Source organism: Orbicella franksi, chromosome 4, assembly GCF_964199315.1.
Source record: "Orbicella franksi chromosome 4, jaOrbFran1.1, whole genome shotgun sequence".
Taxonomy (NCBI): Eukaryota; Metazoa; Cnidaria; class Anthozoa; order Scleractinia; family Merulinidae; genus Orbicella; species Orbicella franksi.
The window spans coordinates 9,176,763-9,196,479 of record NC_138148.1 but is presented as its reverse complement, the minus strand read 5'-3'; the positions used below and the strand labels follow the sequence as shown (position 1 = coordinate 9,196,479).

The following is a 19,717-nucleotide window of genomic DNA, read 5'->3' as shown; positions in this document are numbered from 1 at the left end:
TCTTGGTTAAAAAAAACAAAACAAAACAAAACAAAACAAAACAAAAATCACCGCTTATGTTTTATGTAGTTTGAGATTATGACTGGTTTGCCGTGTCACGCCATCAAAAATAAAAATCATAACCATTCAATAAATTAAGTCAAGAAGCTGGGATATGAAAGATTATTGCTACATAAACAACCTCGCCAAGATTTAGGTCTGTGCAGCTTTTCATTATCCCGCTATTCGGAGAAGTGTTTCACACAAATTTATAGAGCTTTGTATGGAGTCGCCATATTTGTGCGCATCGGAGGGACACAAACATGGCGGCCGTAAAGTAACAGAAACATCTGTCATTGAGTTTTGCCATTGAAACGAAACGTTATTACTGTAGAGCTCCGACACATTGAAATTAATACTTTTTCTATAGCAGCAACTGTTTAGTTAGCAAAAACTTGAGCAATAACTCATCTTTTTAACTATCCGAGAGCCTTATCGGGCCGCCATTTTAATGTCACACAACGCAAAAAATTCAAACGTGCCCTACTTCAAAATGAGGAACCTTGTAGAGCTTAAACGCTGCAAAACATCAAGTTATTAAAGGGTCTTACATCTGATGAAACTGAAACTTCAGAAGGATTGGTAATTTCTTATTTTGGAAAATGATGACGTCACATGAAAGGCGGCAATTCAAACTCTTCCTCTAACAGTTCCAGTACTCTCAGACAACGCGGTCGCTCCTAGGCGAGGAACACTGGTCACTAGGTGAAAGTTGTTGGTCGAAGGGAAGGCGGCGAAAACAAATCGGCGCGTGAATAGAGGCCGATTGAAATCCGAAACGTACATGGTAATCGACAATGCTTGTCAATTCTGTGATTGAAAAGATAAATATGTTGCCACGATGATCACTTGTGTCAAAGTCGAGAAGTTTGAGCCATTTGGCAAAGTCTTCTGTTCGCAGCATCCATTCGCGAACGCTCAAAGCCAGCCTGATTCGCCTTCGAACCAGGAGGACAAGAACGAATCGGTAAGTGTTGTAAAAACAAATCAATATCCTCTTTAATGCCTAGTATTAAAGCCTGTGCGACTTAACCAGTTAGATGTCTGGGTGGATTGCAATGCGCGTTGAGTTCAACAGGCAGAAAAATTATTGTACCCTCAAACTTCTGGAGCGCACGGATGTATCAAAAAAAAATCGATTCGGTCCACGACCCAGTTAGTTTGTAGTGCCTGGAGTAGGAGTAGTACAAACCAAATTGTGTGATCTTTTTGTCTGGTTATTTCCTCCAGTCTCAAACTCGAACTTCAGTTATCTTGGTTTACATGCACGTTGCTTCCATGTTTGATAGTGGTCAGTGCTTGAATTAAGCACAGTGTAGCACGGTCAGCAGAGTATGACAAGTGTATTGGTGTGTAAAACCTCATAATATGATTTGCCCAATTTTGCTCGCACTTTGAAGACACTGACATTTAAACACCTAAGCAAGACAACAAGCATCCCTCAGTTCCCCCCCCCCCCCCCCCAACCCATGGGAAATCATTCACCCACTCCAACACGGATGCTGACTACTTTTAAACTTTGTCACAACTGCCTCTTGGCCGCTTCTTGGCGTTTTCAAAGCGTCTGGGAAGAGGATTTAGAACAAGGTTTTGAACGATTAGAAGATTTATACTAAAACAATTAGATTATTCGCTTTTGCTTTCTATGTGTGATAGTTGACTCGGGCTGTGCCCTCGTCAACTATCATGCAGTAGAAATCTCAAGCTCTTAATCTAATTGTTTAATAGAAACACTTACTTAAACCAATCAGCATGTATATTTTCTTTGGACTATTTAGACTTACAAGTGGAAGTTACGGTCACAAGGGGAAAACCCAGACTGCCATGAAGAGGTACATATGTTATAAATTTTTACATGTATTCTATAGTTCTGGTTAAGAGATCCTATAGCCTATTCAAATGAAAACTCAAGGAGCCTTACAGATTTTGATTTTAGAATTTGATAATGTCTTATGTCATGGTATAAATAATATACAAGATTTGTATAATGCAGATTATCAGGGCTGTCACTAAGGGGTGTAACCCATAACACCTGTTACGGCTGAGTATGCTTGATTGGCTCTAGATGTTATGGGTGAACTGCCCTGTTGTTGATACAATTCACCTATAAAGTAGCAAGTTTGTCATGGATGTGATGATCAAGTCTACAGGTGAATTAGAACTTAATGACAGCCTTGAATTATTATCTGATTTTTGCCAACTTGGATTTTTTGCCTCAATGTGTAACTATTCCGCCCAATTTTGCAGTATGACTGATAATTATAGAACCCTACTTTGACCTTTTCAGCTATTCATACAAAACAATACCGTTGTTTGGAGTGTTGGAAAGTCACAGAAGGTCAGAACAGTGAAGAAATGTTACACAGCCAAGTTGTCAGTGTTGGATTGTTTGTGGTGTACATTTCATTATCCCTCTGGGAATTCTAGTGGAGATCAGGACACAATGATTACTGGTAGGTATAATGAAATTAATTTAGAAAACAGTCCTAAGAAAATACGCACGCTGATTGGTTAAGAGTCGTGTTTCTATAACTCGACAGAAACACAGAACTAGCACAAGCTGTTGATGTAGTGATGGCGTGAGCAAAGAGAATTTGCATTTTGACAATCAAAGTTAACAAGTTGTTTTCATTTTTTCGTCGTGTGGTTTTCTAAAAGAAATAGAAAACATGTTCTCCGTGTTTCTATCAAGCTATAGAAACACTCGTGAAAATTTGGGAGAACTCGAAAATGCTGTGGAAACACTTTCCTGCGGCTCATGTTCCCACAGCATTTCTTGTTCTTCCAAACTTCCATTCGTGTTTCTATAACTCGATAGAAATACGGTACATGTTTTCTATTTCTTAAATGTGCACAACAGGGCTGTCATTAAGTTTTGATTCACCTGTAGCCTTGATCGGTCTTCACACCTGTAACAAACTTGTTACATTGTGTATGAATGATATCAATAACAGGCAAGTTGTAATATCAAGAACCATCAAACAAACTTGGCTGTAACAGATATGGGTTGCGGTCCTTATTGGTAGCCCTGTACAGTATGGAGTGTGTATTGTAGTGGGATGGTCAGTTTGACTCTCTTAGAAATATATAAATTATTCACAATAATTACATGATGAATTTATTGTTAAATAGTCATAGATTAAATCTCCTTTGATAATTTTAAAAGCTAATTTCTGGTTTCAATTGAATTGAAATGGACATATGAGACTACATTGGACTGTTGGCTAATGATTTGCAGAAGCAATGTAAAAATTAATTATAAACATTTGATTTTAATTTATAATTTGCCAGTACAGTACTTTTGTTTACTATAGCAAAATGTGAAGAGAATGAGATCCTAACTTTCATTGCCACTGATGTACACGTAAACTGTTGGGGACTCATCAGGCATTAAACATAACTGATGTATAGCCAGAGGAAACCACATCATTTTTTCAGGGCCAATTCTAAATATACATGTTAGCCCATGGGATGGCTCTTATAAATACAGCTGTTTACATAATAACTGAGCTACTTTGGTGGTGCTTATTGGCCGACAGGTGTGTTTAGATGAGACTGTAAACTTGGTTGTGACATTTTAGATTTGGGCAAGATTTTGAGATTGAAATATTTTGTAAAAGTAGCAGAAAATTTGTTCTGTGTTTAGATACATGTAGCCTCATCTAAATATTCAGGGGGCAAGGAGAATTCTCAAAAGTCATGCAAACCCTTGACGGCATCTCGGGTTTGCATAACCAACTTGAATTGTCCCAACCTTCCTCGTGTTTAGACGAGGCTATGTAAACTCAGAAAAAGTACTCTGTTGCTTAAATCTAGGGCACTGGGACTTTGGAGGGTGTGACCCCAGGGGAACTGGGACTTTGTGTCTAACTTTGTCATAAATGTATTGCCATTGTCTTAAGAATCTGCATGCTATAATTACAATAATACTACATATATTTATGTGTGAATAAAACTGTGACATGTCTCCATTTTTAGGTGAACCATTGCATAGCCTTTGTATAGTTCAGAATGACTGCATTGATGTACTGACTAAAGATGGAGCCCTGTTTACCATAACTCTCCCATTTCCAGTTAGTATCAAAAACTGATTGCAGCTTATCTTGCATGTGCAAAGACACATCTCTTTCTTGAGTGTTCAATCCTCTCATGACTTTGGAGGCATACATGTAATGTACGATGCAATGACAGTACCAATCAGTGAAACTATATGTACATGCATGTGTCTTTGTTGAGCTTTATCATCTATTTAGTACTTACTTAAAGGAGCTCAGTCAGGGTATTTCGAGTTATTTTGGCCACATACAAAATTAACTTTAAATGGTACATGTAGGAAACCTGAAAATAACAGTTTAATAAGATAGCAGAGCACAAAGTTGCAACTCACTGGTCGCCAATGCAACCAAAAATCAGGTCTTGGCTACCAGATATTAAGAACTAGTCACCAGTGGGCGACTGACCTTTTCTTCTGTCAACCTTTTACCCTCAAAGGAAAACACGATTACTTGTGGATGAAAGGTACGATTTATTCGAATAGATATAATAAACCAAACCCATGATTCTTTGATTGCCAACTGGGTCGCCATTCTTGATTCAGGGGCTTCTCTATTTTGAGGCACATTAAAATAAATGATCCTCTCACATCAGAAAACTTTGAAAAGGCTACCCCTGTTCAAAATCACCCTATAATGCATTGCAAGCCCTTGAGCGTTGAGTATGTCATGTATGCCTACAGACTGCGTCTCTTCTATCTGCTGACTAAAAATTAACGCTTGGCGACTATGTTTTACCACTTAGTCGCCAAACGGTGACTTTAGGATTTTTTTAATTTTGAGCCCTGGATAGAAAAACACCAAAGACATAATGATAAAGGAACAAGGATGGCTAAGGATGGAGAAGACTAACATGGATTACAAACGGCAAATTTGAAAAATTGAGGCTAAACTTTTCAACATGTGCAAACCGTGACTGAGCTCCTTTAAAATGACTTCTTTTTTTCTCACTGTCTTCAGACATTGCTTGAGCAGTGGAAGAATTGAGTGCACATTTAGAAATATCTGGCTGTTCAGGCTAACACTTATTCACGTATTGCATACTAAACGTAGTGCGCAGCTAAACTCTAAAAAGGTAAACTGTAATTCTCACAGTGGGTTGATTTTTAAAAATTTGAGACTTTGGCATAAGGCTACTTGACGTGAACAGTAATTGCAGTGTGCATGTATTTTGGCACTAGCGGCTTATATCCAGTATGAGCTATAGCTTATAAAAAAATTCCATTATTGTTGGGTATTATGTAAACAGGGTAGCCATTATTTTATTCTTAATTGCACACAAATCTCCTTTCTTTCCTGGCATTATTATATCTTCATTCAGTTGACAGGTTAAGAGGAAAGGATTTGGCTTTGACTAAGCAATAATTGAGCCATTCTTACATGTAGACAAGCTCCACAAAATATGACAATATAAATTATAAAAAATATGAAGTACAGATTTTGAATCCTCTTGAAACATGTACTTCATGAATGTAATGCAAGGGGAACTTCATGAATCTTTTTTTTTTTATTATACTATGCATAACTTCCAATGCAACAAAATGGGAGACAATTTAATACACAAGTTATCTCCTTGCATAATTTAGTGCCTAACGGTCATTTTAATTAACTGTTTTTAGGTAAAACAGGTAGTTTCTTTAAAAGAGGGGTTGTTACTTGAAAGAACAACAGAACCAGGAGAGGTAATGGGCCAGAAAAGGTAAGAACATCTACACTGTATTCAATGCTTTATCATATGATGTAATACATAAAAAATATGTGCAGAGTTAACATGTCCAGCAAGCATGGAAATGTTGCCAAGCTTTGCTATGCTTTAAAGGAGCTCAGTCATGGTTTGTGCAAAAGTTTAGCCTCAATTTTTCAAATTCGTCATTTGTAATCCATGTTAATCTTCTCCATCCTTAACCATCCTTGTTCCTTTATGGTTTATCATTATCTCTTTGGTGTCTTTCTATCTTATTAAACTGTTATTTTCAGGTTTCCTACCATTTAAAGGTAATTTTGTATGTGGTCAAAATAACTCAAAATACCCTGACTGAGCTCCTTTAAGGCTTACGAGAGGTGAGTTTTTCAAGTAATATTAATATCAAACAACTGACCACTTTCCCAAACACTGAGAAGAGAGTTGAAAGTACCATGTGAAGTGGAGAATTTTTAATGAAATTCAAGGTGTAGCAAGTGGTGTCAAACACGGCCTTGAGTGAATGATATAATATCATCTCAATCGAAACTACATGTAAAACTAAGGAGAAAATGGAGAAATAAAATCATAAAAATGTATGCTTATTAAGATCAGATATCCAAACACCATCACAGTCATGATTTCCTTCGTCTAAACTTGATGAATTACAGTAATTGAGCTTAGGAAGTTCTCCTCTCAAGAACTTTCTCTTACACAGATTACTGATGACAAGTAAAGTGACAGTGAGTGTATCGTGGATGTGAAGATTCTAAGTTTCTTTCCATTCTAGGGATGTCCCCACAATTTTTAGTGTTCTGCATCCTTTAGATGAACCAAGGCCAGTCATATCAAAAGTTCAAGGTACCATTCAGAAAATTTGATCTTTCCTTGCAATAGACATCTCTAAGAACACACCTTTACCTAGAACTGCTTTTGGTGGCAAAGTTTTTACTAATTTATTAGATGCAAGACATGTAAAAAGTCCTGATAGTTGAATCTTCACTGTGAATCTCACTGTTACAATCTGGGCAGTAGGTGAAAATCTGCTGCAGAAAATTTCTACATACATGTACAGTGCATAACTGTGAGAAATGTTGGTTGGGAAAAACTCATCAAGAACATAAATCTGCAAAGATTTTAGTGATCTCACCAAATCTGAGTTTCATCAAGTTACTCTCAGCTAGAGCTTAGTAGACTTGATAATTTTAAAAGCATCATACAGTTAGAGAATGAGAAAATCTCACTAAGGTCTTGATGAAAATTTTGCAAGGGAAGTGTGATGGTCAGCAAGTAGTCAAGGGACAAATTTGCCAATATAGAAACCCATAAAAAACAAACTTTTAAAATTATATTTTATAGGAAAAATAACCAAAATCTGTGATCCAACAGTTAGTGTGGTGTTTTCATGTAGCAATCCTCCACTGGTCATGACATATGACTTTGTCATTGGATTACATTCGGTATGGCATGTAACCAAAGCAAGGGCTGAGGTAACTACATTACAGAGGATACTTCTTGGCAATGCAAAGATATCGAGATTGTAATACCTTACAAGTGGTAAAATAATTATAATTGTTTTTAACACAAGAAAATAAAATTCATATCTTCAAGCCACCATGTAATTTCCTTTTTACTATAAAGGCATAACCTGGCTGTTTGCACAAATGACATCATTAATATCCTCACTAGTGGGGATATGATATGGTAAATATGCTACTTAAGTCAAGGATGTAGTTTGTTACAATGTGATGCATTTGCCAGTAAAACACTTGAAATTGTCTAGATATAATAAATCACATTGATCTACATGTACAGAGTCCAAACCATTTTGGAGACACAGTGGCCTAAATGATTAGATCGCTGGACTGTGGATTGATAAGTGGATGAAAGTGCTGGCTGGGGTCATTCTGTTGCATTCTTGGGCTAGAAAAACTCTCATGGCAAAACAGATGTGAAGTATCTAACATGACATGGACCTTTCAATCAATAGTCAGCACTACAAGCATGGACTACTGCCTTTCTCAGGAAGCATTTGTGGTACAAACCATTGTAATCCTTGTATTTGATTGTTTCCACAGGATTGTCCAGAGTCTCCAACACATGTAGACCACCCTGCTGAGTTGCACTTCAGTAACATTCTTCATCATCCTACTCCAGTGCTGACTGCTGGTGCACATTCTCGACTGTCTGTGGCTACTCCAACACCCTTCTCTCCCTTTCGATCCTTTACGCCCACATCAGCCATCAAGGCTCATGTGCAGTCCCCTGCTCCAATTCGTTTATTATCACCAGCACTGAATCAGATCTCTTTGAACAGGACAATGTCGCCTACAACTGGTAGGTGACAAGTGTTCATTATTACATGTCAGATGCATGTACACTTGAAAGGAATGTCTACATTTCATTTATTTTGACTTGATTGTCCTTCAAACAATTTAACCAAAACTTTGCTGTCAATGTCTGCTTGTGAGCAGAACTTAGCTGTTATTTTAATGAAGTTACTGACTAAATACACGGTAGGATTCAAATATTTTCTTAAGTTTTTGCCATAAAAATAATTGGATTGATACTCAGTCGACACTCATTCGACACATGATCAACAGTCAGTTGATAGTTGGTCAAGTGTCAACCGACTCATATGCATTCATCAAAAATTAGTTGACTGTTGACTAAGATGTTGAAGGAGTGGCGATTGAGTGTCAACCAAGGTGTTGCTTGAGTGTTGATTGAGGGTCGATCAAGGGTACATGCATTAATCAAGGGTATCGATCGACACTAGACCGTGGATGCCTTAAGTACACATGATCCAAATAATCTCTCTAGACATACAGTTATGTAATCTAGGTGTATGAGAATGTACTGGTAGTAGTATGTACGGGTATTGTGCTTACTTCACTTGAAATAATTATTGCATTCTATACATGGAATGTACGAAGGGCTGCGTAGGACATAAATAACTTCTGTTAAATACAGAGAAAATGGATTAATTCCCCCACAGATTCTCCCTTAGGGATAGGATTGCGATCTCCTCTCGCTTTCTGTTCTCCATCTACATCCTGCTGTTCAAGCAAAGAGGAGTCATCCTGGGATAGCTTTCAGCCACTGTTGCCAGAAGTTTGTCTCACTCAGGTTTGGCAAGAAACTCAAATTGCTGTCAGGTAATATCTGTTGTTCTTGTTTGTTAGATTGATTATTGTTCAATGGGATTGTAACTGATTTAAATTTAGTGGTCTTAAGATATGTAATTATACAATTCTGTCAGTAATTGCAATTATGACCAAAAGATGAAAGAACATTGCAGTTCCCATTTCACACGAAATAATTTCAACTTATGAAGCAGTTGAAGTTGCCAAGATTTCATACAATGTATCCAGGAGAGTCATTATGTTTTGAGTCACCTGGTGCTGTGATCGTCACACCTTCAACAAACCTTTTGCTTTGTGGGTGAAAAGCATCATTTACAGACAAGTTCACGTTTAACATCCAGGGCCCATTGAGCGTACAGAACTTAACCAAAACACATAGTTTGGGTTGAGTTTGGTGGTAGTCCTGGTATTATAGTCCTGGTATGATTATTATTCCAAATTACAAGCATGTCATTTGAGATCAGACACAATTTATATCTAATATCATCTTTGTGCTAAGGACCCTAGATATGTAGAGACAATAACTTTGTTAAGTACTTGAGGAACTGCCCATGATAGAGTAGATGTAAGGGTTACGTTTGGCTCACATCCATGGCCATTTGCAGTAAGTTGCTTCCATTGAACTCTTTTGCCGTCCAAGTCACTTTCTGTGTATTCTGATCACCCTCTGTCTTATTTTTAACCAGATATGGTACCAAAGGAAAAGCTTCAAAAGCATTCCTTACACAAGACAAGTTTGGTGCTACCTTTCTGTGCTATCTTTTGGGACAATTGGATAAATTAAGGTAATACAGGTAACAACTTTCCCTCAGCATTGTGATGGAATTTTAAGTATTCACTATTGCTACTGTATCAAATTTAATGTACACATGAATCATACACAAGGATTTGTCCATAATCAGTTCTGGAAATAACAGTCGGTCATCAGACATTGCCCAAGCAAATTTTGGAAATTATCTGTGACTTATTTGCTGTATGCATGGTCAGACATCATGTTTGAAAACCTAAAAGAATAAGCTGTTGAATGTGAGGGTCCTGTGAACAGACCATTTATGTATTTACATCTTGAAATGTTTGAATATATAGTAACAATAACTGTTTGTTGTGTGTTTCCTGTGTCACAGAGGAGTGCAGTTTACTCAAGAAGGTGACTGTCTAGAATTTACGAATACATTTGAAATACCCGCCAGAGATGCTGTCCCAATGGAGGTAATGTCCGTGTTAATATTTAGTACATCTGTAAACCCCAGATGTGGCCGGAGATGACATAGATTCATTTTCTCTACAACTTCTTTCACATAATCGTTTGGCTGCACACAACTGCAAACAAGGCTAGTGATTGTTCTTACATGTAGTTGGTGAAATGAAATCAAGATCTTCCTTAGAATGATGTAACTGAAAATTGTAATAGCTAAATGGTTTTGTTTTTTTGACACTGAATTGGAAACCACTCTTGACATAATTACGAGACTGAAGTTTTAAAATCTATGATATCTGGAGAACTCATGTTCTGACTACACAGTTCTTATTTTCTAGAAATTAAACATGATGCTTGTGCTGGAGCCAAACTGTACACTGGTTATTTATAGTGGAATGGTGAAGGTAACGAAAATAATATTTAAAAACAATTGCAATTTATTTTTATGAGAATAGGTCTCTGAATAGGTAACCACCACTATGTAGACTTTAATGCATGTATCCAAGTACAATGCATGTACACATTGAGCAGACATCTACAGGAGAATTGAGATTGCCATGTTATTTTCTATTTAGAATTTTTATTACTTAAAATAAATTATTGATTAAAATCCTTTTGAATTACATGTATAAACATATATATAACAGTAAGCATGCCTGCAGGTAGCACAGGCTACTCTAGCTGGGCACACTTTAGCAATTACAGGTTATCAATATAATATAAAGACCATTTTACACTATGAAAATAAAGAGGGGAAAAAGACGATCTTGTAACCATAAATTGAAAAACTAGAAGAAAAACCATTACATTGGCCTACATTAGAAAAATACTAGCTAAATTAACTTTTGTACTTCAGCAACTCAGTATAGATGGTCAGAATTTCTGAATTTCCCTATGAAACATTTCTAAGTTCTAAGTGACTGGAAGCAGCTCAAAAAATAGTTGTCTGAAAAGCAAGAAGATTGTTTTGTACTCTCCACTTCATGGAAGTGGACTTAAGAAGATAATGTGATTGACTTGCTGATAAATGTAGGGAAATTACATTCAGTGAGTTCTGAAAAAAGTTTGGCAATATACCTGGACAGCATTTTAAAATATTATAAACCAGCAGCATTTGGTTGTCAATGTCAGTGAGTCCATTGTATATATCAAAAGGAGGAGTCCCTGATTACATCAACTGGAAAAATAGCAGAGGGAAAATCAAATTCAAGCATTTTGCTAGCCCATTAATATGTGCATGGGCTTCTAGAAGCTAAAAATAGATGCTGATAGATCTGTTTTCTAGGTTTGGCTAGACTCCTGAAAGTATGATAAGGAAAAGTATGATATATTTCCGTGAGTGTTTGTGCTGGTCAAAATTTGTGGCTACATGCCATTTTGTTCACCCAGTCTGCAAAGTTAGCAAGATGATCTTAACCCAGAAAACTTGCAAGGAATAAATGTGCACATCTTGAGCTGGAAAATAACTTTGCCAACATGTTGTGTGTGAACTGTTTGGTCTTTGTAATGCACCTTCAACGTTTCAACGTTTTATGAAGAGACGTGTAGGTCATGCCATTGGCTGTTTAAATGATCAGAGTGCATTGAAGACACCTGTGGTTCAACTTGACTATGCACTACACTATTCCAATGTTAAGTGGCATTTTTGGAATGAAGTGACATTTTCGGAACTGAGTTTGGAGACAAGATTGACTCGAGAGTCTGCATGGTTGTCATGACCAGTTTTGGTTTAGGGCCAGTCTTAATTTTTCTGAACCCACTGTAAGAACTAAGATTATGCTGCACAGTGCATTGTCCATAAATTATTGTAGTGACCTACTATTGATAAGATTAACAAAAGTACAATGTCATCTCATTGACATATACTGTCAACCTTCAGGGTTGTCAAGTACATTTACCAATGTTTCCTATTATCAAAGTGGATGAATCCTCACAATTCAATGCCCCTGACAAGGTAATCAGATATTTTCATGGTTTTTTTTGTTATTTTTAGTGTCATTAACATTTTATAGTGTGTGTACATGTAGTCCCCTTTCTGCTAGGGGGAATATTTACTACCCCTCCAGAAATCCTTCATCTTGCATGTTACTGTCTTAAGTAATGAATATCTTATCCTATTTCCTGCAGCTTTTATCATTCACATCCATTCAACTGGACAAGAGTGATGTGGACATGGAAGGTACAGTAACAGAAAAAGTTAACATTTCACTCATTTCAGTGCCTATGTATGATACTGTATACAGCAAAATGCATATTTTGTCCCTCAATAGAATCATTTTTAAGAACATTTTTATACATGTATTTGAAATCATATTTAGGACTCATGCCTGACTTATTTTGCAGATTTGGAAGCTGTAAAATCCAAGACAAAGCCATTGCAAGAGATGAAAGTTACATCTCTCAGAGATACAGTATCTACCACCTGTAACCTTGTAAGGAAGCATTGAGAACATGTAGTTAAAGAGTTTAAATGAAATTAAGAAGTGATCATAATGTTCAGTTGTCTTGGTATAGTCAATAAAATGAAATTGAAACAAATTCTAACTAAAGCTAGTTAATCACAAATAAGTTTAAATCCATGGATCAATAATAGTTCAGTCTTATTTATATACATGTCCTTGGTTGGGTTCAACTGCAAATTATTTGATTTATTTGGCATTAGTACAGGGAGTCGGGAAGTAACTGCAGCAGTTGCATTCCAAATTGAGAGGTCAACCAGACATATCAATACAGGATAATGTAAATGCTGAGCAGCAGTGTACATGTAGCGGTAGAATGATGGTAAAATACATGTATTTTGAAACAATTTAGGTAGCCTCTGCTATAAGCCTACTGGCTTTCTGGAGATCTCTTTACCCAAACTAAATCGTTGTACCTGTATTCTTCTTTTTTATTGTTCTAAATAAATGATGATGATGACGATAATGATGAACAAATGATGTACCGTGTGATAGAGCTTTGCTTATTAAATGGAGGGATGTGTGGAGTAAAGCCCTAAGTGACTTTTGGGAAACTTTGAGGTAACCAGCACTGAAATACCTCCAGGCAATCTTGTCTTCATTACTGTCTAAAAAGAACTAGTAATAATTACTAGTCGTTTGAGGCAATAACTAAAGCCAGAGTAAACTGTGAAAATTGTTGGTAGGTATCTCAGTCCCGGCTGCCTTACAATTTTCCAAGAGTCACTTATGGCTTTATTCCATGCACCCCTTCAAATGTTAAAGGGGCAATTCTGTGCTTAATTGGCTAAATATGCCTTACCTGATTCATAGTTTGGTAGAGGAAACATGGAGTGTGATGAAATAAGAAATATCTTGAAAAATGTTCCATTGTACTTCTGACAGATTGCATATAGTTAATATACTAACAGCAATCTTTGTAAATTCGTCTTGATTAGGTATTGACTGATGGGTCAATCTGTAGAATTACTCTGCCCATGTTATCCCAAAATTTGGCAGGTTGGTAATACCCTAAACAAGCTAGTTTAGCACTAACCTTAAAATGTAGAGTATCACATTAATATGTTCATCGGCACTCTTCTCTTCAGCAAAGGATAAGTTTTTCACTATTTCCTGTTAGAAGCTTCAGTAGGGTGAACAATAGCCAAGCCACACTGTCCCTGGTCATTTAAGAGAGTATGAAAGCGGTACAAGGGTGGTTGCAAACTTCTTAACAGAGGTGGTTTCTTTTTAATACTAGCTGCATTGACAGTATCGCATAAACCATAACTTCCAGACTTTGACAACTGATTGTTAAAGAAAGGATGGCTATGAGTAAAGTGACTGACTGACTATCATTCTGGGGCTCTACAACAGGCAGCTATAGAGAGGGTGACCATTTCACTGGAGGCTACTTGAAAGAAATTTGACTCAAGTTCATTTTCTGTCATTATCTGTATGCTAAACTTTGTATTGAGGTTTGATGAGTCCATGAGAACTCTTTCAACCTCTTTTTGTGTATTTATCCTAAAAGCGACAATTAAATTTTTTGCCATTTATCAAAGGCTAATTGTTACAACACTTTTCAAACACTTAGTTACTGCTTGTTTGGAGGCATTGAAGTGTATTCTTCCTGCACCATTGGTGATCCAGGCCCATCTAGCCTGCTATGCTTCAGCACAAGTACCTCATTCCCAAGACAGTGGAGGAGAGTGGAAGTGGTTCACTCGTTGTGTCTTGGATTTAATGGGATATCCTCCTGACAGCAAAGAAAAGGTAAGTGGCTTTCACGGTGTCAATTCAGTGAAGTCCAATACACTGGCACAAGCCTGTTGTCCAGAGTTCAACATATTATTTTCACATTTCAGAACCATTTCCCATAGCTTGTTTTGGAGGTTTGGAATTTGGGTGGGGAGAGGGATTGCCCTCTTTGGGTAGTGATAACTTGTACCAAATGTAAGCAATCCTTCTTATGAAAATAAGTGAGTTTTCATCATGTGAAAAGAGGAAAAGAATGAATCTTGTTGACAAGTATTTATATTACATGAAAGCAGAGTAATGTGCTGTCTTTGGGATAAGCATCATGGAAAATAAAGATCCCATCATTTTGATAAACCTTGTTAGTGTTTTATTACCATAATAATTGTTTCTCACAGTTTGTCAAGTTGTTCTTTACCCTTTCAGTCCCAAGTTCAAAACATTAAAAAAGACTTCTTACTGGCAATCAGTGATTAGTTCATTCAGTGTCAGTTCTGAGAATTGGGTGTTATACCAAGACAATTTCACTAAGTTGATAATCTCCTTTATTTCAGTCACTTGTATGGTTGAAAATGTATGGTATTATAACAAGAAGCTATCTTATGATTACTCCTAGGAATTGAAGGGTTTGTGTTTATCGCTACTTTTTGTGGGGCCGGTACTTTTGGGGGCAGTAACTTAAAGAATTTTGTGGTAATCCTGTAACTCTTTATAATGCACTTTACCTGTACAGTGTGACTCCCCTGATTTACCTGCTGCTAAGAAATCTAAAACCCAGGCTGAAGACAATGACAACAAGGTATATACATGTATGCTGTGTTTACTTGGTGTATCAGGGCTCAAAAAAAGTCCAGGAAAAGTAGATTTTCTTGCAGAGCAATTAGTAACTTTTAATTCTCGTTTGTGTGATGGACAAGACCCCAGGCAAGTTGTCTGCCAACTAAATCAAAACAAAAGTAAACTAAGACTTGCCTAGAGAAAGCAAAATTTGAGAGCTACTTGTCCAAAGGGCAAACTGGAATTCAAGTCTGTTTTTTTCAGTTGTGAAGGCTCTATGGTCAAAGTTTCGTAAGTAATAATGTCCTCATTAGTCCTTCACTCATGTTTGCCTAAAAAGTCTGTTTTGGTTGGCTTACTGTTTTGGGTGATGGTTGTGGATGAGAGGTTTTTTTTTGTGGGAGGTGGGGGGTGGGGGGGGGGGGGTTACTAAATGAGAGAGATGCATTACTTGGAGGAATGCTGTTTTGGTTTAGAATTATAAAATAAAAACAACTAATATTTGAAGACATGATTGATCATGTCTTCATATCTTTCTCCAAAGTTCAAATTTATGAACTTCAATATATTTACTCACATTGTTACTTTTTGTTCTCTCATTACACCTTTTGGTGTTTGACAAGTGACTTCAGTGAGTACACATTGAGTAGTCAGATACATACAAAACAGGGTTAAATTTCAAGCTTTTCATGTTTTGCTTAATGTTGATTCAAGGCTTGGGAAATGTTAATGAACAGTGCATTCCACCAAGATGCAACAAGACAAGAGATGGGACTGCACCAATTGACAAGCAAAGAAATGCCAAATGAGAGAAGTCATTCATTTAAAGCACAGTAAGTGGGGTTCACAGCAACACTCATTAATCATTAGGGATTCAAGTAAATATCAGGAATTAGTTCCTGCAGATTAAAAATGCCTTGCAACACATCTGCATGCATGACAGAGAGTCTTTATAGCTGGTATAGATTTCATTTTGTAATGTGTTCTTCTTTGCCTCATTTGTCAATTTGCTCGCCATGAGAAATTGAGTAGATACTTTGAGCTACACAACAGTTTGTTCATACTTTTTATATAATTTAGGAAACACAAAAGACCATGTTATACCACATTTCCAAACACCGAGAAGAGCGTTGAAAATACGACGCGCGGCGGAGTATTTTTGACGAACTTCAAGGTGTTTAGAAATGTGGTCAAACACTGTCTTGAGTGTTTGATATATCTTCTCACTCGAAACTGAAACTAAGGAGAAAACGGAGAAATAAAATCGTAAAAATCTATGCTAATTGAGATCAGATATCCAAACACCGACACGGTCGTGACCTCCTTTGTTTAAACTTGATTCAAATTATTAATGAGTTTGAGTGGTTACATGACCGCATTCTTGTCTATGCAGGTTCAAAAAAGATGCTCTTTTGTATCAGTACATTCCATCCATTTTGTTTGCTTGGCATTTGATTTATGAGGTATTTAACACAAAAATAGATTGTCAAGTACCATAAGTTAGTTGCAATGGTATATTGTGATGATTTGTATTTACATAATTAATTGGCTACTAATAACTTTCTTTTACTGGGCATTCAGTGTCCTGAGGGGATATTCTACTCCCCAAAATGACATTTCTAAAAAAAAGATACATGCACATGTACTCCATGTGTGCCTTATAGGTATGCATGGAGTATTTCTCTATGTGGTCGTCTTGAGCCTCTCGTGTAATGTTGACAGTTTAGTTTTGGATCGGGCAGCAGCTCTCACATGGATGACTCCATACCCTTTGAGAGAACGTCAGAACAAATAACAGTAAAAATGACTGCAGTATAGCCCCAAAACAATGGCACCTGCGACGCGATGACGCAAATGGAATTAAAGCTTATGAGAGCTGCCACACTTACATCAGTTTTGCACACTCATCTTTACAGCATAACAGTCACTTAATGGTACTTTGACTTGCAAGGTGCTGTGTTTAAGATATATAAGGTTATCAATGCCTCTATACTAGTCCATTTTAAGGTTATTCATATATAATCATTAAAGTCGTCTGTCTTTACTCTCTAGGACCTCAAACTCAACTTACTTGCAAAAGACTCTCTCTACCCACTGGCCCAGTTCCTGTGTCGCCTTGCAGTGTGAGTTGTTGAAATCCTGCCAACTAATCCATTTAATTCTAAGATCTAAACAGCAATTTTCTTTACTTACTTCCAATATTTCTTGTAATAGTAGTCCTGAGAACTTAGCAGCAAATCAAGACAAGATTTTATAACATGACCATGTTTATGTTATACTGTACTTGATATTGCAGAGATCTTGGCAGACATCCTTATGTGGAGTACTACTACAGGGAATTTCCTTCCCTCTTCTCTGGTTCATGGGATATCCCTGCTTGTATTACAAGAGGTAACACAAAGGCAGACAGGTCGCAGATAATGGTGAAATGTATATTTAGTTTCAGGGCCTGGCAGTGTGGTTGTGAAAGCTTAAAGTAGGTCCCTTTTGCAGCGATCTTGATGTTATGAACTAAGCCAAATCACAGCTGCAAGAGAATCTTAGACTATTATGGTTATTATGTACCAAATCCTAAACTGTGATTAGCCAACCGAGTTGAAAAGATGAATCAAATCAAATCAGAGCCAATCCTGCGGTGTGTTTGGTAACCCGAGCGGGAAAAATGAGCCCAATCTTGCACTGTGATTGGCTACTCGAAAGGGCAAGATGCATCAAATCTTGCACTTTGATTGGCTGTCCCAATAGCAACGTGGTGTGTTTGTCTGGTGTCTCCCGCAAGAAAAATGTAGTTCTGCATTTGATATAGTGTAGGGAGCTTTTAATTAGCAAACCGTGACGGCAACACCAACGAGAAAGTCACCAAAAAGGTTTAATGAGCAGAACAATGGTTCTGCACATGCAATTTGAACCTTGAGTACATTTCTTGCCCGTCATCTACAAAACAACAACGTGAAATGACTAAGTTCTACATATTTTGGAGAACGAGAACGGCAATGAGTAATTTTTCGGATCCGCCTAAGCACGCTTTTAGACCGATAGGCGTACTGGACAGATCTACATCTACTCAGTTCCGACATTTGAAGGTGAAAAATAAATCCTATTTTACAAGGCGTCATCCTCGGCGTCACCGTGGTCATTGCTAAAGCTCTCTATTAAGTAATTTGACGTAATAGAGGTGTTAGCGATCTTACCTTGGTCAACCTTGCTCGTTCAACATGACTGGATGTTAGCGCCATTCTTTTCTTGTTTGTTTAAAGGCCTTGACTGTGCCTTGTTCCATTAACAAGCAAAAAACAACTTGGTCAATATCCAGCCATGTTGACTTCACACGTGGTTAATAAGTCATGTTTCATTTCAGACCAACAGACCGAAATGTTTTTTGCTATGTCTGACGAGCCTCCCAGTATTATCCAGTGGCTGTACAAGTATCTGAATGGTCAGCAGGTAAGCTAACTCCTACTCCTCCGCCTCTGCTACGCCACAGAAGGTGTTAAAAATGAATAAGCTCTAAGGGGAAGCGGCTAACAGAACTTTGAAGATAGGTAAATGATAGAATATCCTCAGGAAAAAGACCCTGAAGTTTTACTTCAATGGAAGCTTCATTTGTTTCACTTCATAACAGGTTGCACCCTTCCCTCTACTACCAGGAATGACCAAAAACACATTTAATATTATAATGGTAAGCTTCATGTTTAGCTTTTGTTTTACGCTTGTTTTAAAAGTACTGGGCTTAACAACTGTGTAATTGTCGTTATTGTGCTTGTGTCAAAGCTTTATTCATTGTTCATCCCCGTGGGAGATGGAAGTCACGTGGCCGATGATGCTGACAAATTGTTCACGTGTATTGCTGGCTCAGGTAACCTTTCACAGGCTTTACTATTTTTACATGTAGCTGTTTCAGGATGCTTTGGTATTTTTTTTGTTTTTTGTTTTATTTGGTAATAAAGCTTGTTGTTGTTGTTGTTGTTGTTGTTGTTGTTGTTGTTGTTATTTTAATGTGTTTTACTTTGGTGACATAACTGCATGTCTGACATTAGCGAGCTTTTGGGTGACCAGAAAAGTCTTTTCCGTAAATTAATAGGAGAAAATTTCAAATAAGCGGAAGTAATAAAAATGGACCAACTAGTGAATTCGATGTCAAGAATTTAGCATTTATCTATTCCTCATTGTAAAATTTTGGTCTTAAAATTGTGCACTCTGATTGGCTGTGAAGTCAATTTCAATTGGGATATGTAAACACTTGTCTTTGCAAAGTTTGGCTTAAATGTTTTTATGAAAGGAATGGAAAATGGCCCTCGTCTGTCTCCACAAGTCTCCAGCGTGTAATTTTCTGGATTCAGACTTGATGTTCGCGTGAGGCGAAAGTTGAGTTGACTGTGTCGGTCAATTAAGTGTTTTTTTTGTTTTTTTTTTTCGTATTAGAAGAGACGAATAACGCTTTCAAGGAATCATTGGTCACATTGCAAGGAAAACTTACCGGGTAAGATATCAACGAAGTCAGGGTTATATTACATTTTAGCCAGTTTTGAACACGGAGGAACACTAAAGTGGGATCCTAATGCACGTTTGTGAACTCATTTGTCACTTCCTAATGGGACACAGCTAAGGCCATTGTCGCGTCATTAGGC

The 19,717-nt window shown here is 37.2% G+C and overlaps 1 protein-coding gene across 2 annotated transcripts in view; it reads left to right on the top strand.

The window, feature by feature from the left end:
- The first annotated feature begins 288 nt into the window (after positions 1-288).
- The window catches only part of LOC145483295 (anaphase-promoting complex subunit 1-like), a 46,050-nt gene continuing 26,621 nt past the window's right edge, over positions 289-19,717 (top strand). The window contains exons 1-26 of one of the 2 annotated variants that reach the window (XM_081461778.1): positions 289-1,006; positions 1,818-1,871; positions 2,327-2,492; positions 4,018-4,112; positions 5,711-5,790; positions 6,563-6,633; positions 7,132-7,262; positions 7,851-8,109; positions 8,771-8,930; positions 9,605-9,703; positions 10,043-10,127; positions 10,455-10,520; positions 11,996-12,070; positions 12,244-12,295; positions 12,460-12,548; positions 13,514-13,574; positions 14,152-14,330; positions 15,046-15,111; positions 15,804-15,922; positions 16,483-16,552; positions 17,142-17,212; positions 17,386-17,480; positions 18,448-18,533; positions 18,712-18,768; positions 18,861-18,945; positions 19,512-19,569. In XM_081461778.1, the coding sequence (XP_081317904.1) occupies positions 881-1,006; positions 1,818-1,871; positions 2,327-2,492; positions 4,018-4,112; positions 5,711-5,790; positions 6,563-6,633; positions 7,132-7,262; positions 7,851-8,109; positions 8,771-8,930; positions 9,605-9,703; positions 10,043-10,127; positions 10,455-10,520; positions 11,996-12,070; positions 12,244-12,295; positions 12,460-12,548; positions 13,514-13,574; positions 14,152-14,330; positions 15,046-15,111; positions 15,804-15,922; positions 16,483-16,552; positions 17,142-17,212; positions 17,386-17,480; positions 18,448-18,533; positions 18,712-18,768; positions 18,861-18,945; positions 19,512-19,569 (2,555 nt within the window). In that variant the 5' untranslated portion in view covers positions 289-880. The remainder of the gene's footprint in view (positions 1,007-1,817; positions 1,872-2,326; positions 2,493-4,017; positions 4,113-5,710; positions 5,791-6,562; positions 6,634-7,131; positions 7,263-7,850; positions 8,110-8,770; positions 8,931-9,604; positions 9,704-10,042; positions 10,128-10,454; positions 10,521-11,995; positions 12,071-12,243; positions 12,296-12,459; positions 12,549-13,513; positions 13,575-14,151; positions 14,331-15,045; positions 15,112-15,803; positions 15,923-16,482; positions 16,553-17,141; positions 17,213-17,385; positions 17,481-18,447; positions 18,534-18,711; positions 18,769-18,860; positions 18,946-19,511; positions 19,570-19,717) is intronic. The other variant, XM_081461779.1, reaches the window with a different exon arrangement.